General features: G+C 40.1%; 2 protein-coding genes across 2 annotated transcripts in view; one reads left to right on the forward strand and one right to left on the reverse strand.

Annotated features, from left to right (window-relative positions):
- Nucleotides 1-22,115, reverse strand: part of PHF24 (PHD finger protein 24) — a 97,768-nt gene extending 75,653 nt beyond the window's left edge. The window contains exons 1-4 of the mRNA XM_035016404.1: nt 21,858-22,115; nt 20,549-20,728; nt 19,085-19,198; nt 16,895-16,974 (exon numbers count right to left, since the gene is read on the reverse strand). Of these exons, the coding sequence (XP_034872295.1) occupies nt 16,895-16,905 (11 nt within the window). The 5' untranslated portion in view covers nt 16,906-16,974; nt 19,085-19,198; nt 20,549-20,728; nt 21,858-22,115. The remainder of the gene's footprint in view (nt 1-16,894; nt 16,975-19,084; nt 19,199-20,548; nt 20,729-21,857) is intronic.
- Nucleotides 19,232-25,659, forward strand: FAM205C (family with sequence similarity 205 member C). Its single transcript, XM_035016608.1, has 5 exons — nt 19,232-19,375; nt 19,870-19,915; nt 20,476-20,536; nt 21,801-21,907; nt 25,220-25,659. Exons 1-5 carry the CDS (start codon nt 19,232-19,234, stop codon nt 25,657-25,659), a joined length of 798 nt encoding a protein of 265 aa, XP_034872499.1.
- The last annotated feature ends 280 nt before the right edge of the window (nt 25,660-25,939 follow it).

Raw genomic sequence — 25,939 nt, forward strand, 5'->3', positions numbered from 1 at the left:
TAGTAGCCTGGGACCATAAAAAGGACTGTGCAAGCTGAAACCATGTAAAGTGATCTTAAATAATCAATGGAGAAAATTACAATTGTTTAGTGACCTTTAAAATTGTTTTGTCAAAATATTAAAAATCCTCTTATTGCCATTAATAATGAAATACTGAGCTTTCAAGTGTTTTATTTTTTATTTTTATTTTTTGTAAGGAAACTTAACAAGATACTACTGCTAAGGATTTTCTCTTTGTCTCTAAACACTGAACTGATACCTTAAGGCTTACAGATTTGTCTTTCCTAATTACAGGAGACATTTTAGAGGATATGTTTTATGTCTTTTTCTTTTCAACACTGAAGAATTTTATGGGTGTGAACACTTCAATAACTTTGTAAACAAAAATCCCCCATGATTTTTGTTCATCAGGACTCTAATATTCAAAAGCTTATAAGTTTTTTTAAAGCTTATTTTTTAAAGATTTATTTATTTATTTATTTTTAAAGATTTTTATTTATTTATTTGACAGAAACACAGAGAGAGAGGGAACACAAGCAGGGGGAGTGGGAGAGGGAGAAGCAGGCTCCCCGCTGAGCAGGGAGCCCGATGCAGAGCTCGATCCCAGGACCCTGGGATCATGACCTGAGCCGAAGGCAGATGCTTAATGACTGAGCCACCCAGGCACCCCAAGACTTATTTATTTGAGAGAGAGAGAGAGTACTAGTGTGAGCACGCAACAGGGGATGGGGTAAAGGGAGAGGGAGAGGGAAAGAATCTCAAGCAGATTCCCTGCTGAGCGTGGAGCCAGATGTGGAGCTTGATCTCACAACCATGAGACCATGACCTGAGCCAAAATTAAGAATCAGATGCTGAACCGACCAGGCTCCCAAGCTTACAAGTTTTCAAACTATTCAGTGCTTTTTTACATTTTTCAAAGATACAGAATAATTTATATAGGAATAAAGAATTTTTCTTTTTACTGTATTATTGTTCATGTATATGGAAAGGATGTATTTCTCTTTGAAAACCTAACCTTTTAACAGGGTTGCATATTGTTAACAATGGTGATAATGCTTTCAAATACCCTCTGAACTGTCTTGCTAGGATTTAATAAAACACCTTCTACCAAAAAAAAAAAATTATCAAGAATGATTTGAATCATGCTTCCCTTCTTATAATGTAACTTAGGGTATGGATTGAGTATCTTTTCTATGCCTGCGACCATACTCCTAAGTCTGGATCAGCTTCCAACATTTTATCCTTTGCACTTTCAGTGTTATGAAATATCTCTGAGAGTTACTTTAATGTAAGGTATTTGCTGGCATCACTTTTTCTGGGACACGATCATCCTTTCCCCATTTATGTTAAGTTCACCTTCACTACATTCCTCTTTGCTACATATCTAGGGTCTCTCGAATGGTGGCTGTGTCATCCATGGTCATCTGTTTCTTTTATAACTCCATCTACTTTACATTTGATTCACATTTCACCCCTAGTATTATTACTTTTTGTTTCTTTGCTGTACTCTCATCTTTGTTGACTAATTCCCTCTGTCAAGTATCTATTTTAGTAAAGTGCGTATGGTTTATCACCCAGAGATAAGGAGGTAACACAGCTGTACTCTCTTTGTTATCTCTGTGTAAACTGAATAATCACACAGTGATCAATCACTGACACACTTTGAAAGAAGTGATGCATTGGCCACCGACCAATGCTTATCTGTTATTTACATCAGGATTTGTGGACTAAAAGGTTAGTATGAAGTTTGTACTTCATGCAGTTACTCACAGCTAATATACTGTGGTAACTGAAATCTGAACTATGTTGTTTCAGAACTGGTGTTATTTAACTGAACTGTGGTAACTGAAATTTGTGCATTTGGGAACTGTGCCAGGTGAGTTCTGTGTATATCCTACATGTCTACAAAATTTGCCCTAATCCTTTTACTATCTTAAAATTTGATTAGCTATTAGGAGAAGACTATGACTTATTGAGAGCATTTATACTCATTTTATAGGGATACTGAAAAATGAGAGGATTCATTTGGTCTCATCCCTGTATTCACTGCTAACACTTAAAAATTCAGAGCACAAGTATGTGATGACAGTGAAAGTCATCATCAAATAAATTTATTTTAAGAGCTGGAGCTACATGGTACTGAGGAAGACATGTGAGATTAAAGGCCAGAAGACAGAAACCTTCAGATCATAAGAGCTTGAACTGTGTGTGGACCAAGGTATTTCCCTGCATCTACCACATCATCTGGTTTCTTATAGAGGCTGAACCTTGCTCAAAAGAGGGACTTAGACTAATAATGTTTTGGAATTCTCTCAGATCCCTATAACTCCAAAGTAGGAAAAAAACCACAAATTTATTATTTCAACAGTTAGATTTAGTATGTTTAAAAATGTCTTTTACCCCTGATATACTCTAAGCTCCAAACTTGTAACCATTTCCCCATTTCCTTCTCTCTGAAGCATGAACTACTAGCTAAGATTGTCACTGATAAGTTGGTTCCATACTCACCCACCTACCTATGTTGTAAGCACTTTCACTCAAGCATATACAAAATCATACAACTAATTGTTCAATGCCAAGAAAGTCTAATCAAAGGGCAAGATACTTCACTAGCAGTTACGCCTGTGTGGCTCAGTCGGTTAAGCGTCTGCCTTGGGCCCAGGTCATGATCCCAGGGTCCTGGGATTGAGTCCCGCATCGGGCTCCTTGCTCAGCGGGGAGTCTGCTTCTCCCTCTGCCTGCTGCTCCCCCTGCTTGTTCGTTCCCTCTCTCTCTCTCTCTGACAAATAAATAAATCTTAAAAAAAAAAAAAAAGATAACCTCACTGGCTGCAAAACCAAATTCATTTATGAATACCCTTCCTTAGGGCATATTTTAGGTTAAAAGGTTTTTGCCACCTATGCAGCAAGGTTACCCACAGAGGCTGCTCTGGTGCCAACTTACACGCAGAATAAACAGTTGTCAAATCCATTCATTGCTACCTTCTTGGAGACAGTGCTCAAAAGCTATCTGAAAGTATGGTGTACTCAAGGTACAGACTTAAAAATTCAGTAAGTGGATGAAGTTTGACTAATCCCAAAGAAAAGTTTTAATGGTGCCTGAGGATAGCAAGTAGATGAGAACAAGAAAAGCAGTAATATACAATTAAGGAGCTAAATTTGAGTTCAGATTTTATTTCAGACTCCACTATTTATTTTATCTGGTATTTTTAGTAAGGGAACCTAGTTGGTCATTAAGTCCCAATGCAGGACTCCGTTTCTGGAGTCTTACATAACTGTAAGGATCTGATAAATATTAAGAGCCCAAAAAGTGATATAGAGAAGGGAACCTAGAGTCCAGTGAACTATTAAGCTCTCATAAAATGCTTATAGAGAAAACAGCAGTGGGCTTGCATGATATGTTTATAATTGAACTGATAGTCCTGGGTAGATCATCTGCCAGTGCCAGGGGTTAGTTTCCAGGGGCTGATGCTAAGAAGGTGTAACCTCCTGAAGGTAGCAAGGAGCAGGATGATTAGAGGGAAAGTTATAAAGACAGTTTGTAAGCAAAGCTGAGAGTCAGGCTGAGAAGTCAAAAGCAGTTGAGCCATCTGGAAGTAGGATCAAGGCTGAGGATGAGAGAAAAATGAGAAAAATTCACATACAGGTTTTTGTGTGAACAGAGGCTTTCACTTCACTTTAGTAATAAGTAGGACTGGGATTACTAGGTGGTATGGTAAATATTTTAAATTTGTAAGAAACCGGAAAAATATTTTACAAAGTAGCTGTACCATTTTGCATCTCTACCAGCAATGTATGAGAATTCCAGTTGTTCCACATCCTCACTTGGTATTGTCAGTTTTCATTGTTGTTTCAGTTTGTTTATTAGGCATTCTTTTAGTTTATATTAGTATCTCATTGTGGTTTTAATTTGCATTTCCTTAACGAGTAATAATATTGAGCATCTTTTTATGTGCTTATTTGTCATCTGTACATCTTTTTATGTTTTTTTTAATAGATTTTATTTATTTGACAGAAACACAGCGAGAGCAGGAACACAAGCAGGGGGAGTAGGAGAGGGAGAAGCAGGGAACCTGATGCGGGGCTCGATCCCAGGACCCTGGGACCATGACCTGAGCCAAAGGCAGACGCTTAACGACTGAGCCACCCAGGCGCCCTAAGTTTATCTTATTTAAATTCAGTTAATTAACTTATAGTGTATCATTAGTCTCAGATGTAGAGTTCAGTTATTCATCAGTTGCATATAACACCCAGAGCTCATTACATTCATGTGCCGTCCTTAATGCCCATCACCAAATTACCTCATCCCCCTACCCACCTCCCTGCTAGCAACCCTCAGTTTGTTTCCTATAGTTAAGAGTCTCTTACGGTTTGTCTCCCTCTATGATTTCTTCTTATTTTATTTTTCCCTCCCTTCCCCTATGATCCTCTGTTTTGTTTCCTAAATTCCACATATGAGTGAAACCATATGATAATTGTCTGTACATCTTCTTTGGTGAAGTGTCTATACAAGTCTTTTGCCCATTTAAAAAAATACAGATTATTTCAAGGTACTAAATTTGGTGTCAGGAGTTCCCATTGATTTTTTTTTTTCCCTTAAAAAAAATTAAAGACTGTCTTTTTAGAGCAGTTTAGGTTCATAGCAAAATTCAGAGGGAGGTACAGAGAGTTCCCATATATCCCTGTCCCCACACATGCATAACCTCTTCCATTATCAACATCCCCCCCAGAATGGCAACTTTGTTACAATTGATGAATCTACATTGACACGTCATAATCACCCAAAGTCCACAGTTACACTAGGGTTCATTCCCAGTGTTGCATTCTGTGGGTTTGGACAAATGTATAATGACATATATCCATCATTATAGTATCATACAGAGTATTTTCATTGCCCTAAAAGTCCTCTGTGCTCTGCCTATTCATCCTTCCCTAGACTCCCAACTTCTGGCAACCACTGATTCTTGTACTGTCACCATAGTTCAACCTTTTCCTGAATGTCAAATAGTTGGAATCAAACAGTATGTAGCCTTTTCAGATTGGCTTCTTTCACTTAGTAATATACATTAAAGTTTCCTCCATGTCTTTTCATGGCTTGATAGCTCATTTCTTTTTTGTGCTGAATAATATTCCATTGTCTGGATGTACCAGTTTATTTCTTTATTTACCTATTGAGGGACATCTGGGTTGCTTCCAAGTTTTGACAATTATGAGTAAAGGTCCAGATTTTTGTGTGGAATAAGTTTTCAGCTCCTTTGAATGAATACCAAAGAACATGATTGCTGGATCATATAGTAAGAGTATGTTCTATTTTGTAAAAAATCTGTCTTCCAAAGTGGCTGTATCATTTCACATTCCCACCAGCAATATATGAGGGTTCCTGTTGCCTCACTCCTCACCAGCATGTGGTGTTGTCAGTGTTCCAGATTTTGGTGTTTCTAATAGTTGTATAGTGGTATCTCATTGTTTTAATTTGTATTTCCCTGATGGCATATGATGTGGAGCATCTTTTCATATGCTTATTTGCCATCTGTATATCTTTGGTGAGGTGTCTATTAAGGTCTTTGGCCTGTTTTTTTGTTTTTTTAGTTTTCAGAGGTAGAATTTAGTGATTCATCAGTTGCATATTGCATATAACACCCGGTGCTCATTACATCACGTGCCCTCCTTAATGCCCATCACCCTGTTATCCCCTCCCCTCACCCACCTCCCCTCTAGCAACCCTGTTTGTTTCCTAGAGTTTAGTGTCTCTTATGATTTGCCTCCCTCTCAATTTTCATCTTACTTTATTTTTCCTTCCCTTCCCCTATGTTCATCTGTTGTGTTTCTAAAATTCCACATGAGTAATTGTATGGTATTTGTCTTTCTCTGACTGACTTATTTTGCTTAGCATAATACCCTCTAGTTCCGTCCACATTGTTGCAAATGCAAGATTTCATTCTTTTTGAAAGGGCTGAATAATATTCCATTGTATGTATATATATATATATATATACCACATCTTCTTTATCCATTCACCTGTAGATGGACATCTGGGCTCATTCCATATTTTGCCTATTGTGGATATTGCTGCTATAAACATTTTTCATTGGGCCCTTTGTTTTAATACTGTTGAGTTTCAAAGTTCTTTACATATTCTGGATGCAAGTCCTTTGTCACATATCTGATTTGCAAATATTATCTCCTAGTCTGTGGCTTGTCTTTTCATTCTCTTGACAGTGTCTTTCAAAAGCAGAAGTTTAGAAGTTTGATGAAGTCCAGTTTATCAGTGTGTTCTTTTATGGTTCTTGCTTGGATGGTGTATCCAAAAACTCCTTGCCTAGCTCAAAGTCAAAGGTCTTTCATGTTTTCTTCTAAGAGTTTTATAGTTTTATATTTTACATTTAGTTCTATGATCAAGTTTTTTAATTTGGAATGTGTGAGGTATAGGTCAAGATTCAGTTGGGTTTTTTTATGGTGGGGGGACACAAATGTATGCCCAATTATTCTGGCACTATTTGTTGAAAGACTATCATTTTTCTGTTGTTTTGGCTTTTCACTTTGATCAAAAATCATTTGACCATTTATGTGTTGGGTCTATTTCTGGACTCTCTATTTCAGGAATTGACTTTTCCCCTTAAAGGGCCAGATAGTAAATATTTAAGGCTACTAGTTACTAAATATTCAGGCCATATGGTCTCTGTAGCAACTACTCAACTTGACTATTTTAGCATGAAAGCAGCCATATGTACAATATGTAAAATGGGCATGACTGTATTCCATAAAACTTTATTTTCAAAAATAGGCAGTGGGTCAGATTTGGACCACAAGCTCCAGTTTACCAACTGCTCTAGTCTATTCCATTGATTTTTGTTCTCTCTTTTCTCTGGTACCACACTGTACTGGTTACTGTAGCTTTATAATAGGTCTTGAAATCAGGTAATGTGAGTCCTCCACTTTATTCTTCTTTTCCTCAGTTGTTTTGTATTCTACTTTCTTTGCCTGTCCATATAAATCTACAAAAAAATCCTGCTGGAAGTAACTGATCAATCTGGGAAAAATTGAAATGTTAACAATATTAACTTTTCCAGTCTTTGAACTTAATATGTCTCTTTGTTTATTTAGGTCTTCTCTGATTTCTTTCATCAACATTTTGTAATAGCCAATATTTAGGGATTTTCCAGATATATTTCTAGTCCTTAAACTATCACTTCTAGTTTAATTCTGTTATGGTGAGATAATATACTTTGTACAATTTCTGTTTTTAAAAATTTAAGTTTTGTTTTATGGCCCATAATATGTTCTGTCTTGATGAATTACTTCATGTGCACTTGCAACGAATGGGCATTTTGCTCTTGTTGAGTGCAGTGCTCTGTAAATGCCAGTGTGAGACTTGAAACCATAAAAATCCTAGAAGAGAGCACAGGCAGTAACCTCTTTGACATAGGCCATAGCAACTTCTTTCTAGATATGTCTCCTGAGGCAAGGGAAACAAAAGCAAAAATAAACTATTGGGATTTCATCAAAATAAAAAGCTTCTGCACAGTGAAGGAAACAACAAAACTAAAAGGGAACCCATGGAATGGGTGAGGATATTTGCAAATGATATATCTGATAAAGGGTTAATATGCAGAATATATAAAGAATAAAACTCAACACTCCAGAAATGAATAATCCAATTAAAAAATGGGCAGAAGACACGAACAGACATTTTTACAAGGAAGCCATACAGAGGACCAACAGACACATGAAAAGATACTTACCATTAGGGAAATACAAATCAAAATCACAATGAGAAATCACTTCACACCTGTCACAATGGTTAAAATCAACAACAAAAGAAATGGCAAATATTGGTGAGAATATGGAGAAAGAGGAACCCTCTTGCATTGTTGGTAGGAATTAACTGTGCAGCCACTCTGGAAAACAGTATAGAGGTTCCTCAAAAAGTTAAAAATAGAACTACCCTATGATCCAGCAGTTGCACTACTATTTACCCAGGGAATACAAAAATACTAATTCAAAGGCATACATGTACCCTGATGTTTATAGCAGGATTATCTACAATAGCCAAATTATGGAAACAGCCCAAGTGTCCATCGATTCATGAATGAATAAAGAAGATGTGGCATATATACATATACATACAATGGGATATTACTCAGCCATTAAAAAATAATGAAAAAATAATGAAATCTTGCCATTTGCAATGACATGGATGGGGCTAGAGAGTATTTTGCTAAGCAAAATAAGTCTGTCAGAGAAAGACAAATACCATGTGATTTCATTCGTGTGGAATTTAAGAAACAAAACAAATGGGCAAAGGAGGAAAAAAGGGGGGAGCAAACCAAGAAACAGACTCTTAACTAGAGAACTGATGGTTACCAGAGGGAAGGTAGGTGGGAGGGTGGGTTAAATAGGTGATGGGGATTGAGGGGAGTTCACTTGTGATGAGTACTGAGTGTCATATGGAAGTGTTGAATCATTGTACACCTGAAACTAATATTACACTGTATGTTAACTAACTGGAATTTAAATAAAACTTTTAAAAAATAAATGTCAATATGGTGAGCTTGGTTAATGCCTTGTTTAGGTTTTCTGTATCCTTGCTAATTTTCTATCTACCTATGAAAGAGAAAGAAGTGTTTGATGTCTCCAGCTATACATGTGCATTTGTCTTTCTTTTCAGTTCTGTCAGGTTTTGCTTCATGTATTCTGGATCTCTGTCCTTAGGTTACATATACATTAAAAATTGTTCCATCTTCTTTGGTAGTTGACCCATTCATAGCTATATAATTTTCTTCTTTACTGCTGGTAATTTTCCTTGTTCTGAAGACTACTTTTCTGATATTAAAGAGCTAATCTGGCTTTTTTCTGATTAGTGTTTGTAGAGTATATGTTTTCCAACTTGTGTGTGTGTGTGTATAATTCCATATATGTATAATTATATCTAAAGTAGGTTTCTTGAAAGCACCATATAGTTATACAGCTTGATCTTTTTAAAATAAAATCTAAGAGTTTCTATATTTTAATTTGTATGTATAGACCATTCACATTTACTATGGTAATTAAAATGGTTGGGTTTAGGTGTACTACTATATTATTTTTCTGTTTGTCTTCTCTGTTTTCTGCTCCTTTTTTTCCTATGCCTGGCCTCTTTTGGAATTTTTGCATATTTATTAGTATCCTATTTTAATTTATCTATTTAATCTATCAGCTTTTTGGCTATATAGCTTTGCATTATTTTTTAGTGGTTGCTCAAATAATTATAAAATACATACCTAGCACTCACACAGTCTATTTAGATTTAATATTTTATCACTTCAAGTGAAACACAGAAGTCTTATAACTGTAAAAGTCCTTATCCTCTCCCTTTATAAAAAGGTGTCTTATGTATTACATATAAATACAATGTTATAATTATTGCTTTCAACATTCTTACATATTTTGATAGGAGTAGAAAAACAGTCTATTTACCCTGATAGTTACCCTTTCTATTACTCTTCCTTAATACCTGAAGTTCAAAGTTTCCTTCTGGGATCACGTCCAAAGAACTTCTTTTAGCATTTCTTTTAGAGCAGGTCTGCCGGCAGCAAATTCTCTTAGTTTTCTTTCGTGTGAGAATGTTTCTAGTTCATCTTCATTTTAAAGGACATTTTAGCTAGATATAACATTGTGGATTGATAGTGTTTTTTTTTTTTTTTTTTAAACACTTTAAAGATGTTGTTACACCGTCTTCTGGCCTATATGGTTTTTCATGAGAAATCCAACCATTTGAACTGTAACATACTGTTTTTCTCTGGTTGTTTCCTAGATTTCTTTGGTTTTAAGAATCTTGATTATGATGGGTCTAGGAATGGGTTTCTTTTATTTTATCCTATTTAGGCTTCACTGAGTTTTTTGAATTGTGAATTTATAACTTTCATTAAATTTAGGCAATTTTCAGCCAGTATTTCTTGAAATATATTTTCTCTACCAATGATATACATATTAGATATGTATATATTAATTTATTTTTTTTTAAAGATTTTATTTATTTGACAGAGACACAGCGAGAGAGGGAACACAAGCAGGTGGAGTGGGAGAGGGAGAAGTAGGCTTCCCGCCCAGCAGGGAGCCCGATGCAGGGCTCGATCCCACGACCCCGGGATCACAACCTGAGCTGAAGACAGACACTTAACAACTGAATCACCCAGATGCCCCTGTATATATTAGTTTAAATGAAATGGTAGTGGGCGCCTGGGTGGCTCAGTCATTAAGCATCTGCCTTTGGCTCAGGTCATGATCCCAGGGTCCTGGGATCGAGTCCCACATTGGGCTCCCTGCTCGGCAGGAAGCCTGCTTCTCCCTCTCCCACTCCCCCCCTGCTTGTGTTCCTGCTCTTGCTATCTCTCTCTCTGTCAAATAAATAAATAAATAAAATCTTTAAAAAAAATAAATGAAATGGTGGTAATAATGGATATCTTTTCAAAGGAGTTTAATTTTATGAAATTCTTATAATTCTAGAAGTCATAAGGGTATAATATATTAGCTAAAATTGTATTTCCAGATTCTTAACTAACTTTAAAACTTTAATCATTAAACAAATGATCAGGTTAAGTAATAAAAATATCTCAATGCCTGAACTATTTCTAAGAAACAAATGTAGAAATACTGCTCACAAAACATAATTTTGATTTGTCCTCATTTCCTAGAGTGGCAATATATTAACAAATATGAAAAAATATGCAAATGTATTGGATGATTATTTACTACCTCAGTTTTCTTAAAATGATATATAGTAGGTGCCTGTAAAAAAAACTAGCTAAATCACTTTTGCATTTCTGTCTTTTAGTTTTCTCCTATGTCTGGAGAAAAGAAAAGGTGGTTAATTTCAATAAAGATGATAATTAATATAACTGGTTGGCATACTAGGTATTTTTTCTGTTTCTCCAGTAATCAGAACAAGGCCTTTAACATACACAAAAGCACCCAATTAAAATTTGTTGAATCAATGAATGAACTGACTGTGGCAGTGACAGTGAAGACAAAAGCCCAAGACTGAGCCTAAAATATCTTTACAACAAGAGGTACCCCCTTTCCCAATTTAAAAACAATCGATTCTTGGGTATGGGTGGGGTATGGCATTAGCACCATACATTGAAGAGAAAGGAAAAAACAGAAAGAGAAAATTTCATTGAAGAAAGGGATAGAACTGGAAGGCTAAGAAAGGAAAGGAAGAAATAAAACTTTATTTTTGAGAGCAAAAAAAAAGAAGAAGAAATTAAAAGAAAAACCTCCAAAAAGAGGGGTAAATTGGATGAAAGGAAGGACAATGAAAAGAGATAAATGTGATGGGTAAAAAATGGCATTTTGATGGATAAAAAATAGCCTTTTACCAATAAATGTTTTATTAGAAAAAGAACTTCTGGCGCCTGGGTGGCTCAGTCGTTAAGCGTCTGCCTTCGGCTCAGGTCATGATCCCAGGGTCCTGGGATCGAGTCCCACATCGGGCTTCCCGCTCTGCGGGAAGCCTGCTTCTCGCTCTCCCACTCCCCCTGCTTGTGTTCCTGCTCTCGCTATGTCTCTCTCTGTTAAATAAATAAAATCTTAAAAAAAAAAAAAAAAAGAACTTCTGAGGTCCATGTGACAATGAATTATCAACTACTTAAATTACTAATAATGTATAGCAGTTTCATATTTGGGCTTCAGACAGGTTCCCGCCAACAGCTCACTTTCTTCCCCCCTGCCCTGCCACCCTTCTAATCCTTCCTCTGTCTTTTCTTCCTATCATCTCAGGACTGCATGTGCACACACCCACAAAGACCAAAATATCTGCAGAGAAATGCACCCACACAGACGTTTATACCTAGAAACACATATGGTCAGATTCAGGAGACCTGTCTCCACAGTTTATGTCCACATCATGCAGAAAAATACAGCCGCAAGGAGATATCCAAAACCTCAGTTACCACACAAAGACAAAATGAAGTCTAAACCTCACTGCACTGAGATAAAATTTATACAAAATAAAATGTACCCAGAGTAAAATAAATATTTCAAGAATCCTTCTGTTATCCCCACATATCATTACACAGAAACACCAGCAAACTCTATGTACGTACTGACTCCTGCATTTGGATCACTTTCTCTTCCAATTCCACACATTATAATTTTCTCTCTGCTTCAAGCAGTAGATTAAATGCAGTTTTCTACATGAAGCTTTCCCAGATCACTTCAGCCAAAAATAACCTCTCTCCTCTTTATAGGACACTTCTATAGTAGTTTGTCTGTATGAGGCACACTATGAGATCTTTTGAGTATTTTTATATAACTACCTATTATTTCCTACCAAGCTGAAAACATACAACTTTCAAGTGATCAGGATTCACTTCTAGATAACATTTATTACTCCTCATGCTTTATTCATTAAATAGTTTTTATTTTTATTTTTTTAAAGATTTTATTTATTTATTTGAGAGAGAGAGCACATGAGAGGGGGGAGGGTCAGAGGGAGAAGCAGACTCCCTGCCGAGCAGGGAGCCCAATGCGGGACTCGATCCAGGGACTCCAGGATCATGACCTGAGCCGAAGGCAGTCGCTTAACCAACTGAGCCACCCAGGCGCCCCTCATTAAATAGTTTTTAATAGATAATACTTGATACTAATGGGAGAAAACTAAGGCACCTAAGAGGAAGGCAGCTGAGACTGAGAAACAGTGGCACTCACTCTCCTCTGAGGATGCTGGGGATTGTGGTCATTGCAGTAGCCTGATGTTTAGGATTGCTCTCCCTGCCTCTGCAGCTGGCTGGGAGGATGGAAACTACCAACTAGGAGGAACAGAAAGGAGGGTGAAGTAGGAGTCAGCGTTCCTCAGCTTTACAAGTAGAAAGACTCCATCTTGTCAAAGTTCTGTGAGCCAATTGGTTTCTTCAGAATGGACAAACTGTAATTAAATGGAAAAGAATGTGGGGCACCTGGCTGGGTCAGTCATTGGAGCATGCAACTTTTGATCTCAGGGTGGTGAGTTGGAGCCCCATATTGGGTGTAGAGATTAATTAAAAATAAAATCTGGGATCACCACATCAAAAACTAATGATGTATGGTGACTAACCTAACATAATAAAATTAAATTAAATTTTTAAAAAATCTTAAAAAAAGAATGTGAGACATAAATTATAATACTAATATACTAATTTACACTGGGAAATATAATCCCAAGTGACCTGTCATACTCCCATTTGCTGGCAGGGCATTCTCTTCTTACAAGTTTATATACATTGAAAGTTATATTCTAGTCAGAGTGATGAGCCTGTCATCAAGCCAGGAGTGTGAATGGGACAATCTTAGAAAGGTTCCTCTTTCTTCCTTGTGTTCCTGATTTCTTAACCTCCATATATAGTTCTATGTTAGGTCATTGCTAGAGATAACCAAACTTACCTACTATAGGAGGATATTTCATAATATCATCACATAGAATCGGTTTAAATTTTATGAGTCTTTTGCTGTCACCCCTTTCACTCCACCCTTCCCATGAGAGCTCTTTCCTTTTTAACTGAAATCTGTCATTTTCAGAACATTTAGTAGCATTTCTTTAAATGAGAAAAAAGATGTATTTTAAAAATTAATTTAAATTCAATTTAATTAACATATAGTGTATTATTAGTTTCAGGGGTAGAATTTAGTGATTCATCAGTTATATATAATACCCAGTGCTCATTATATCAAGTGCCCTCCTTAATGCCCATCACCCAGTTATCTCATCCCCCTACCTACCTCCCCCCAGCAACCCTCAGTTTGTTTCCTATAGTTAAGAGTCTCTTATGGTTTGTCTCCCTCTCTGATTTCATCTTATTTTATTTTTCCTTCCCTTCCCCTACATTCATGTTTTGTTTCTTAAATTCCACATATGAGTGAAATCATATGGTATTTGTCTTTCTCTGACAGACTTATTTTGCTTAGCATAATACACTCTAGTTCCATCCACGTCATTGCAAATGGCAAGATTTCATCTTTTTGATGGCTGAGTAGTATTCCGTGTGTATGTGGGTGTGTGTGTGTTATTTTTCATAATCTCTTATGATTTGTATTTCTGTGGTGTTGGCTGTGATTTCTCCTCTTTCATTCATAATTTTATTTATTTGGGTCGTTTCTCTTTTCTTTTTGGTAAGTCTGGCTAAGGAACCAGCTCTTAGCTTCATTGATCTGTTCTACTTTTTTGTTTGTTTCTGTATCATTTATCTCTGCTCTGATCTTTATTATTTCCCTTCTTCTGCTGGATTTAGGCTTTATTTGCTGTTCCATTTCTAGCTCCTTTAGGTGTAAACTTAGGTTGTGTATTTGAGACTTCTCTTGCTTCTTGAGGTTGGCCTGTATTGCGATATACTTCCCTTAGGACTGCCTTTGCTGCATCCTAAAGGTTTTGGACTGTCATGTATTCATTCTCATTTGCTTCCACGTACTTTCCTATTTCTTCTTTTTAATTTTTTTTATTTTTTAAAGATTTTTATTTATTTTTGAGAGAGGAGAGAGAGAGAGAAAACGCATGAGTCAGGGGAGAGGCAAAGGGAGAAGGAGAAGCAATGAAACATCATCTCAAATGTGTTAGAATGGCTGTCATAAAAAAGACAAGAGATAACAAATGCTGGTGAGAAAAGGGCACGCTTGTGCCCTGCTGGTGGACATGTAAATTGGTGTAGCCACTATGGAAAACAGTATGGAGGTTCCTCAAAAAATTAAATATAAAACTACCATTTAATCTAGCAGTCCCACTTATGGGTATATACCTGAAGGAAACAAAATCATTATCTGCACTCCCATGTTCATTGCAGCACTATTTACAGTAGCCAAGACATGGAAACAACCCAAGTGCCCATCAATAGATGAATGGATAAGAAGATATGGTACATATATATACACAATGGAATGTTATTGAGGCATAAAAAGGAAATCTTGCCTTTTGCAACCACATAGATAAATCTTGAGGGCATTATGTTGAGTGAAAATAAACAGTGAAAGACAAATACTGTATTATTTCACTTATATATGTAATCTAAAAAAAACTCCTAAACTCATAGAAACAGAAAACAGATTGGTGGCTGTCAGTGGCAGTGGGTGAAGGGTGGAGGAAAGGGGAGAATGTGGTAAAAGGTACCAACTTCCAGTTAGAAGATTAGTAAGTTCTGGGGATCTAATATACAGCATGGTGACTATATTTAATACTTTATATTGTATATTTGAGAGCTGCTGAGAGAGTAGATTTAATTTAAAAGTTTCATCACGAGAAAAATCGTAACTGTGAGGAGATGGATGTTAAACTTAAGTGGTAATCATTTCTCAATGTATATATAAATCATTATGTTGTACACTTTAATACAATGTTATATGTCAATTATATCTCAGTAAAACCGGAGGGTGGGAGGGGCTGTTGCCAGTATCTCCTAAATATACACCCAGACCTTGGTGCTGTATTGCTTGATGATTATTTTTGATACTTAATATATAGAGTGTTGGACTCTGCCCCTAGATATTCTGACTCCTTGTCTGGGCTGAGGCCAGGAAATCTGTATTTTTACAGGCTTCCCAGTGATTCTGATGTAAGGCCAGAATTGAGAGCCATTAGAACAGATGACCTTTTAAAGTTAGTCATTAAGGGGACACCTGGGTGGCTCAGTCGGTTAATCGTCTGCCTTCTAAGCGTCTGCCTTTGGTTCAGGTCATGATCCCAGGGTCCTCGGATCAAGTCCCTCCTCAGGCTCCTTGCTCAGCGGGGAGCCTGCTTCTCCCTCTGCCTGCTGCCCCTGCTTGTGCTCGTGCTTTCGCTCTCTGACAAATAAATAAAATCTTTAATAAAAAAAGTCACTAAGAGGGCGCTGGACCAGGAGCATTGGGTGGGCAGGTGCTGCCCTCTAGTGTCGCTGGCTGCTTGCTACATTTAACGCTTACTGTAACCTGCTGCATGAGCACTCCTGGTCTTGCTGCCTGACACTACTATGGGGTTTCCTGTCCATCTCCCTGCAAATTTTAACTCTTGGGCATTAATAAAAACACCCATTATAAAAATGCTGCTGCTGACTAGCACATTGTGCTTCTCTGTCCCTAGCACCTTGGCACATCTTAGATGTTCAGTAATATTTTCTGATACTGAGACACAGCAGAACTCCTTTGTAAGGTTTGTGTGGAGGGACCAACTCACATCAGTGGCATGTCTTTCAGGATTTTTCTTTATGGGGCTCTGAGATGACCCATATGGTACATATGAGTCAACAACTGTGAACCGTTTCCTGAAGAACTTCTACTATTACAGTAATTGTGGCACTGTGGCACACTCATGGAAGAAGAGTCTGGCTTTGGTAAGTCTTCTCGAAACAAATGAATGGAATTTATAGTTGTGTAGCCCTCCAGAGGTCCACAGAGGCTTTTCAGGTGCTTCGTTTCCCTTGTTTGCTCTTCACTATAAACTGTGAAGCAGGAAGGGCAAATGTGAAGATCCATGCCCACATCATCGATGTGTGCATTACATGAATGCGCCTTTGTTTGGGAAGACACTGATCCCACTGTCCTAACCACTCAAGCACCCTTCATCAATGAGTACCAAGGCAGTAAACAAACCTGTACTAAAGGCCTACTCTGCAAAAACACATAAGATTGTCTTTGGCTCTAACTCCTGAGTTTGGAGACAGGAACAAGGGTGAGTGAGTTGCTGCAGAGGGGTTCACAGCAGATGGTTTTAATGGCTTAGTAGGATGGCAGTGGCTGTGGGTTATCTGTAAGGTAAATAGTGCATTGATTGGAGCAGGTGCAAGGTTTGTGCAATCTGATGGTTTTGTCATGGGCAGGGGGTTAGGAGGAGACTGAGAACTGTTTCTGCAGTAAAAAGGCAGCAGCAGCTGTGGGAAGCAGAGCTGGTTGGGTAGGACATACAATATTCTGTTCACCTTCTCTTCATCCCACTGGTGAGGGACGGAGTGTCCTAGGGTTCTGGAGGTGGTTGAACTCGCAGCACTGGACACTGGACCTATGAGATTGACAGCAGTTTATTAATCACATATATTCACAGCCCAGGGGAGGACACCAAACACCATGCAGGGCCACATTAGGTCAGGTTAATGGAAGACAGAACTGTTGAAGTAGCATAGAAGGCAGCAGCAGCTGCAGAAAGCAGGAGCAGGTTGGGAAGGAATAATAAAAGTTAAAGATTCAAGCTACATTGTAGGTATCTCGACCTGCTACTAAAAAGGTGATGCAAGCTGTTTGTTAACTTGATATTCAGCACTCTTTGGTTGAAAAAGTCTTCTCATTTTTGTAGAATGGTATTTGTAAGTTCAGGGAAGATGTTAAAATGGCTCAAATTCATCCATCATCAGGGTGAGACTCCTCTTAAGTTATTTTAAATGTAAGGATGTATTTTGTTTGCGTTTTGTTCTATATAAAAAAGACACTTAAAAAAACATTCACTAATCCATTTTTTTATGAAATCATTGTCAGAGTATTCTTCCTTATAGCTAATAAAAAAGATCCCTCATACTAATAATTGGTAGGGTGGGTTTTTTTGCTTTTTGTTTCTTAAATTGTGGTATATACTTAACATAAAATTTACTGTTTTAACTATTTTTAGGTGTATAGTTCAGTGTCATTAAAACATTTACAGTGTTGTGCAGTCATCTCTACTATCCATTTTCAGAACTTTTTCATCATCCCAAAGAGAAACTCTGTACCCACTGAATAATAACTCCTTAATCCCCTCTTCCCCAAGCCCTAATAAGGTTGATTCTTGATTCATGTGAATTAGTTTTATCTTTTTTTTTTTTTAAAGATTTTTATTTATTTATTTATTTGAGAGAGAGAGAATGAGAGACAGAGAGCAGGAGAGGGAGGAGGGTCAGAAGGAGAAGCAGACTCCCCGCCGAGCAGGGAGCCCGATGTGGGACTCGATCCCGGGACTCCAGGATCATGACCTGAGCCGAAGGCAGACGCTTAACCATCTGAGCCACCCAGGCGCCCTAGTTTTATCTTTTAACTAGGTTCTTAAGTGTCTTGAGAACAGGCAGGTAACACAACTCACATGTGTTTGTGCCTTTGATATTGCCCAGTTTAGGGATGACCTCAGATTGAGTGCTCACCACACCTGGCTGGTGGTAGACTGGATGCTGGAGGAAGGGCCAAGTAGCACTTTCAGAGATGTTGAGCCTAAGAATTTTGGGGGTGTGGGACCACTCTTATCAATAGGGCAAGAACTTAAGGAAATTCAGAAGTCCTAGGGTGTTGGAGGCTTCTCACAATGTCGACAGGGGCCATGACGTTAACATTAATGTGTGAATCAGTGGATATAAGAGTGGTGGGTAACTGAGGTTGAACAAGAAAAAGCTTGCCCTGCCTAAAGGTATTCAAATTCAGACTTCATAAAACATTTAGCCAAACATTCCAGCCATGTTGGATTCAACCAAAGAACCACAAGTTTGTAGTCCTTAATCAAAAGTGTTGCCAGTGACCCATCTCCAGGAATAGGCAGGATGCTGAAAGATCTATAGAGGCTGTTTCGGAAAATCAAGCTCCAGAAGAGAACCTCACTTATGTGCCTCATGGAAGGCAGTATTTACAGTCTTTCCCCCCCCCATCTCAAGCTTGACCATAGACTGGGAGGAATCCTTCTTTAACTCTCAGATAGTTATTTTCAAAGGCAGCAGCTATATCCTTTCCTTGACAGATCAGACATGATCCTCTTCTTGAACCTCTTAATACTGACCACCAATTGCCTGTGACATCAAAATCCTCACTTTCTAATAGTTAACAAGATATGTATGTCCTAGCCTCTTGTGTGTTTTTTTAGTTATCTTCCCAGTACAGGTGATGGAGTTCCTCTGACCTAGCCAGTCTCTCTCTTATAGGGCATGCAGTGTACATAAAGACTAACTTATCTAAGGATAGGTGCCAGACTGTTGTCTTAAGGAGAGAGCTAAGCCATCAGGTTATAGGGAATAGAGCATGAAAGAATATATGCTGCCCATGACCTTGGCACCTCTAGGGCCCAAGCTCTGCAACTCATACAGACAACCAGACACCTCATCTGAACACTGCATCACATGAGCTTCTCCTAGACAAATAAAGGCCTGTGATGCTCTGCATACCTTTTGAAATAGGAGAGCTTTGTGATGTAGTCTAGTGACCTGGTTCCATCTTCTGTGAGGCAGAGATGACAACGTCTAGAATTTGGAGGCATTAGGTTCCAAGTCCCTGAAAGCCTAGGAAGAGAGATGGCTAGTGACGTTTAGATTATGTTGACCCCTACCTTTCTTCTGTGTGATTTTGGATATTCCTTATACATTTATGGCTCCTTCATTATTATTGCATTAATTATTTGGCAAGTGAAGAAGAGCCACCAAGAATTAAGGTTGGGACCTAACAGGAGCTGTTGCCAGGTAGGGAGACACAATGACCATGCCTGAACTGATTAAGCCTCAAACAAGATTTTATCCCCTTACTTTCTCCTGTTACCCTGACCCCTTCTTTTTTATGGGGGTTTCTTCATGGATCCCAGAAGAGCTCCAAATTTGGGTTGATTCTTCTGGCTGGGAGACATTCAGGACCTTGGATAGCTAAAATCCTTTGGCTACTAGACCTCTTATCCTTTAATCTGTTCCTCTTTCCTCCTGTCTCACTTTGATCTCCCCACAGAACTTGTTCAGGGAATGGGGGTAGAGGTTTGGAGTATAGAAGAGCCTTAAAATGAATTAGTAATAAGAGAAGGGAAATGATGGGTGGAAAAGATAGAGTAGGGGAAAGAATGGTAGGAGAGTATATATATAAAATTGGAATATAGAAAAAATTTGGGAAATATTTACAGGTTTTGTCTCATTTAGACACAAAAAGTAAAAGGTGCCCAGCTTAATACTCTAACTTTTTTGTTTTCAAGAGTCACCGGAGAGTCAAACAAAGGGCTAAAGATAGAACATCAAGAGGTAAAGTCCTAGTTTCTCCTTGGACTCCCCTCACTATGGGCAAGATTCCCCTGATTCCTGTCCCTCTATGACCCCTGGAACAAGTAGTCAGGTGCTCTAACCACTGAAGGCTCCAATTACCCCAGTTGACAGATTCTCCCAGAAGACTTTCTTGGGTGGGAAATCAGGGCCTAGGAATGTTCCAAAATTCTCAAGGCCTAGGAATGTTCCAAAATTCTCTACCTTACCCCTGCCCCTGGGAATGAAGAATGAGGAAGCAGGACAGAAGCCTTTAGCTGTGTCATTTACTAGTTTTACGACCTTGTGGAAGTCACTTCATCTCTCAGTCTGTGATCCCTGAAATGGGCATCTCATGATCCTGCCTCACTCAGGGTGTGGTTGTGATGATCAAATGAAATTAGGTCTAGGACAACATGTTGCAGCGGGTTAAGTTGTACACAGACGTGCCTTAGAGCATTGACTGTTGGGGTTTTCAGCCTCCTCTTACTCAAAGACCTTCAGCTTGCTATAGGATGTCCCTGCATCCTCTCATTCCTTGTAACACTGTCCTGGTTTTTCAGCTAGGAGACATTCCCGAGAAGAAGCTGAGAAGCCATGGCAGCTGCTCTCTGTTATGAAAAGGTGATCACTTACTCTTTGCAGTCTCTAAACTCCCAGCCTGGCCTGTGATGATTTCTCTGCTTGGCCTGGGAGGGCGTCAGACATAGTGGATGCTGAGGACTGGTTGAGAGGGTTGTCAGGGCAGAAGGGGATCAGGTGTCTCAGGAAGGAGGAGTCTTCCAGTTCTGCTCTGGGCTTAGGTTCACAGTGGTCCTGAAATTCAGGATTTTGCTACTATGTAATTCATTGACGACTCTACATGAGTTTGTACTCAGCCACAGACAAATTATCCAGTCAAGAGAATAGAGAAATGCATGCATAAATAAATCACCATGTCATATTCCCTTTATAGTTACAACTATTCAAGGGCAGACCCGTGGAGCCTGCTAATATTACCTCCATGGTTTTATCTTCAGGGAGGCCAATTCCTGGGACAGCCCTCAGAAAGGATCGTGTCATCTTATCCTCTTCTTAAAATCTCTAAAGAATGGGATTGGCCTTTAAGAGATGCTATGTACAGGAGCTAGGACACTCCATAGTCTCCAGAATGCAGAGTTCCCACAAAGACCTCATTTTCCACAGCTTAGGAATACTGAATGCCAGGCTGTGGCCTTCTTTTTTTTTTTTGGCCGTGGCCTTCTTAACCCCAGATGAGACTGATTCCAGGTTCTTTTGGGAATGTTCCTGGTGATGCCCATTCAGCTAACCATTGGCTCCCTGCCTCTGCCTGGTTTCCTTCTCCTGGTTCAGCTTCTCAACATAGATCAACAGACAGTACACCCCACCTCTTAGTCTCTCATGGCCCTGCATTCCCACGGGTTGTCTGAGATCTAGCCCAACAAGCTCCAGACCCTCAGCCCAGCCCAGCCCAACATAATTTGCCAATGGCCTTTTCCTAGGAGGCAAAGGAGATGGGTAAACACCATGAGGGTACAGGCCCCAAGGCTTCCAGGACTAGGGGAGGGTGAACGAAATCTCCAGGCCACACATATTCAAAGAGGCAGGTGTTGGGGTGCCTGGGTGGCTCAGTTGGTTAAGCATCCCACTCTTGATCTCAGCTCAAGTCTTGATCTCAGGGTTGTGAGTTCAAGCCCTGCTTTGGGAAGTACATCAAAAACTAATGATGTACTGTGTGGAGACTAACATAACATTAAAAAAAAAAAAAAAGGCCCGCATTGGGCTCCATGCTAGGTGTGGAGCCTACTTAAAAAAGCATAACAAAACAAACAAACAAAAAGAGGCAGGTGTCACTCCATCAGTAACTGTTGCCATCTTCCCTTCCCAGCCAGGGCTGGCTTCCTAAGGAGGGAAGTGTGAGGCGGCTCCTGTGTGCGGATCCTACCTGCCCCATCTGCAATGCTGTGGCTCTGGAGATTCAGCAGTTGCTGGTGGGTGAGAACACCCTGATCTCTCCACCTTCATCGGGGCCATCGCAGGACTCCTCTTGCCTAGAGATTTTGTCCATGTCTAGTCTCTCTTTGGAGCAGAGTCAGGGTTCCCTGCACTCCAAAGATCTTTCACTTCCATCTGTAACCCCCACAAAGTTACAATTAACGGATCCGAAATCCTTAACACAGTCAGCTGCCCAGTCAACCAATGTCAGCATCCAAGATCAGCAGGCTGAACACCTTCAGCGAAGGAAGGGATTTCAAGTGCCAGATGTGTCCAGGGATGCAGGAGCTCTTTCTTCTTCAAGTGAGGAGCCTAGGATTCCTGTGAATCAGGACAAGAGGAAGAGCCACTCTGAATGTGTGCTGGAGAAACAAGGTAAGCTGCCCTTGAATATCTGATTCTCTTTCTTTCCCTGAATTCAGAACTCATGAACCTAAAACACCCCATTGCCTTGCATGTTCCTATTTCCCCAAAGCCCTGAGGTATCCTTAAGTACATGCATATAAATGCATGCATTTCTATACCTGAGGGCTCCCAACATCTTTAGAAGAGTTCTTATGACAGCTTATAACACATAGCCCCAAATATTTTCCAAGCCTGGGAGAAAAAACCCAACCATTTCTTTCATCATAATGCTACCTCTAAGGCCTCTGTTGAAAATATGGTCTATCTTCCTGACCTGGGTTCATGAGAGTTGAGCCAGTCTGCCCAAACTTTCTGGGGTTATAGAAGGATCCACTATGAAACCAGAGCAAAGACACTGCAAGCAAATCCCAAACTCCATGGCTCTGGCTCTACCCTCTACTACGTTTCGTTTCTAAGTGGTCTCTATCCATTGCCTGGAGGACCCACTGATGCCTCAGTGTGCTATCTGCAGCAGAAACATAGCTACCTTTCTTTGATTCCTCTTTTCTGCACAATGAGTCCTCAGTCTGCCCAAAGATCTCTCCACAAAACGGGAGCCCCAGTCCCTTTTTCTTCAATAATTTCTTCTTGATCTCTGTACTGTCTAAAATTTCCCCCACCTAAGTTAGCCCCATCTTCTTTCCACATCCCCAAATTTGGGGCTTCTCCCTCTGACTAACAACGAACCCATATCAATATCCCACTTCCTCCTCTGTCCAAGGGTGAAGCCTTAGAGTGGCACCAGCTGCAAAGGCAGCCACATCTTCAGTGGGGCTTGCCAGCTGTTGCCCAGTAATCTCTGCAGATGCAGAGAATCATACAAAACGAAGCCCTGAGACATGTTTCTGCCTGTCCCTAGGGGCCTACCTGCTAGGAGAAGCCCATTTCAGTCTTTAAGAGGGAGGTGGTGTTTCCCTGGAACATGCCCAGAGCTGCTTGAGTTCTACTTTCAGAAGTGGTTGATTTAGCAAATTGATTCACTATTGCAAGGGCCTGCCCCAGAAGATCCAGCAGTCCAAACAGTTGCTTCTGTCCCCTCCTCGCCAGCAGCCCCTGCCCCAGAGCAGCACACTGACCAGTGTGAGTGTCCCCTAGCTTGTAGACCTAGAGGCCAGTGGGGATAGTGACCTGTTCTGATCCACTGTGGGAGCAGGGCCAGGCCACAGTTGCTTGTCCAGCTAAGGCAATGTTGCAGAGCTACAGTGACTACAGGTGTGGTAAAAATTGCTAGGGCATTGTTCCTGTTCACATTTGTAGCTGTTGGGACTAGAAATCATTGGGTCTACAGCATTCCAAGTGCCCTGGCAACAGCTTGGTTCTCTTGTGCCCAGAAAGTAAGTCCCTAGATGTGGAGGCAGCTGTTAGCCCCTACATGGATCAGGAAGCTACATCCTCAATACTGATAGGCCTTGACTAGCAGCAACAAGCCTCACCTGATGCTGTTACTGATCATCCTGATCAGCACCTGCCTGGGTATCTTCCCAAGGAGCCATTGAGAAACTGTAGACAAGTTTTGGCCTTCCTGTCAGGGCTGCCAGCTTTTTATTATGTGGCTTTCTCCAAAGCCATGGCCCTGGCAATCACTAGCCAATCACTAGCCAATCACTTGACGTGTCTGGGCCTGTTGGGGGACAGTAGAACCTATGGCTTAATATCATCTAAACACCAATGTGTAAGTCCTGGGCCAGCTTTCAAGATGCCAATGAGACTTGTGCAGACAGTGCATAAGCATTCCAGGTTGAAGTATAGGTGAATGGAGATGGTGCCTCTAGAGAGCCAGACATCCTGCTGGCCCCTGTTCACTCAAGATACCCATCTTGGCCAAACTAAATTTTTACCTAAAAAAGAAATTCCTGGAGATACATTTGGGAAGTCTTATAAAGACAAAGGAGTCCAGGAACAAGTTGTGGATGTCCCAAGGAATATCTGTACCTAGAACTCCTTTTGGAGTCTAAACAACCAAGGAAAAACATTGCTCCAGGATCTATCCATCCCACCAGGTATCATCCCATGTGCTCTAGAATGCTCCACCTAAAAGAACAGCTTACAGTTAAACTAAGGCAGTGCAGGAGAACCAAAGGCAAGTTAGTCCCACCGGGCCTCCAAGATCTCACAACCCACTGGGGACACAACAGGGGCCCAGGTGCTTTGTATTCATCTGGAAACCAGTGTGAACAAGCTCAACCTGGAGGAGCCCTGGAACCCTTATCCCCTGCAAAGGTGAGGACAACTCCCTACCCCAGCAGAGAAAACAGAGGACCCAGGAAGACTTAAAGCAACAGAGAATCACAGACAAGGGGGTGCTGCTTTGAAGCTCTCCCTAGCCAGAGAGAACATCTACTCTGTTGAGGTTCAGAGGCCAGGGGGGACTCTTATAAATAGAACCCTTAGCACCCCTGACTTCCCAAATGTATCTCCAGGATCTTTCTCAAGTATAATTTGTTAGGTCAAGATGGTTGCCTTGAGTGAGTTGGAACTAGCAAGGATCTATCTGGATCTGCAGAGCCACCATTTCCATCCCCTCAGCTGACTGATCCCTATCATCACCTTCACCAGTTTCTCCTTCACTTTGAGTTCCTAGAGTTTCCCCTAGGGACTCCTTGAGTCAAAAGGCCAGATGAGAATGGTCTGTAAGGTTGTTAAAGCAAGCTGAATGATCTCACCCAAACAAGGATTCCTCAGAATGCCAAAACTGGAGTTGCCAGAGCTTAATGGGCCAGACCTTACATGACCAACTGACTGGGCCATTATTTGCTGGGCCAAATTGTAAGTCCAGCATTGAAACTGACCACATTTTTTGAGATCCCAACTTTGCAGGGCCAAAATTTATAGGGCCACACTTTCTAGGGTCAAGAGCTGCAGGGTCTATTAAAAGCAGCCCAAATTAACAAGATCCCATTCTTCCAGAAGCTGCAGAAGCTGGCTTAGGAAATAAGGTGAAGCACTTTCCACACTGGATTAACCCCGAGATGAAAGGTCAAGGGCATAAAGAATCCATTCTCCTCTCTAAGGATGAGACAGTGCCCAAAACCATGACAAAAAAGGTTGAGAAGACTCCATCCCCCACCAAACACCCTGTGACAGGAGCCAAGTTGGAGAAGAAAACGGAGGAGGAGGGCATGACCTTCTTTGATGCCCCCCAGTCTCTGGACAGTGAACTCAAGCAACAATCCCTTCTGCCCAGACGCTCCTGGTTCCTGTGCCTTTCCCATGACAGCTCCAAGCACTGTCCTCAGCTGACTTGTGCCACTCAGCCAGAAAATCCATCCCATGTCTCAGCTCTCACCTCAGCAGAAGGCACTGGTCTACACAAAAGAATACCCAGTCCAGGAAAAAGGAGTTCGTAGGTTCCCAATCCTCTGCATGCCCATGAAAAAGGAAGTCATCCTTTCCGTTAATGTGCAGGTGAGGCAGGACCCTCTCCAAATATACTCTATACCTCTAAGCAAAGAACCACCTGTTTGTGCCTCCTTATTTTCAAGGTTGTATGTGATGTAGAGAGTAGAGAAGGTAGATAATACTTCCCATGTAATATAGGAGCTTAAACTCATATTTCAAATAGATCAGCATTTTCCACACAATTCTTTCAGTCCCACCCTGAATTGTGGATAGGGGGACTTGAGCAAA

This window comes from Mirounga leonina, unplaced genomic scaffold (assembly GCF_011800145.1).
Source record: "Mirounga leonina isolate KUSES-001 unplaced genomic scaffold, KU_Mleo_1.0 Mir_170, whole genome shotgun sequence".
Lineage (NCBI taxonomy): Eukaryota > Metazoa > Chordata > Mammalia > Carnivora > Phocidae > Mirounga > Mirounga leonina.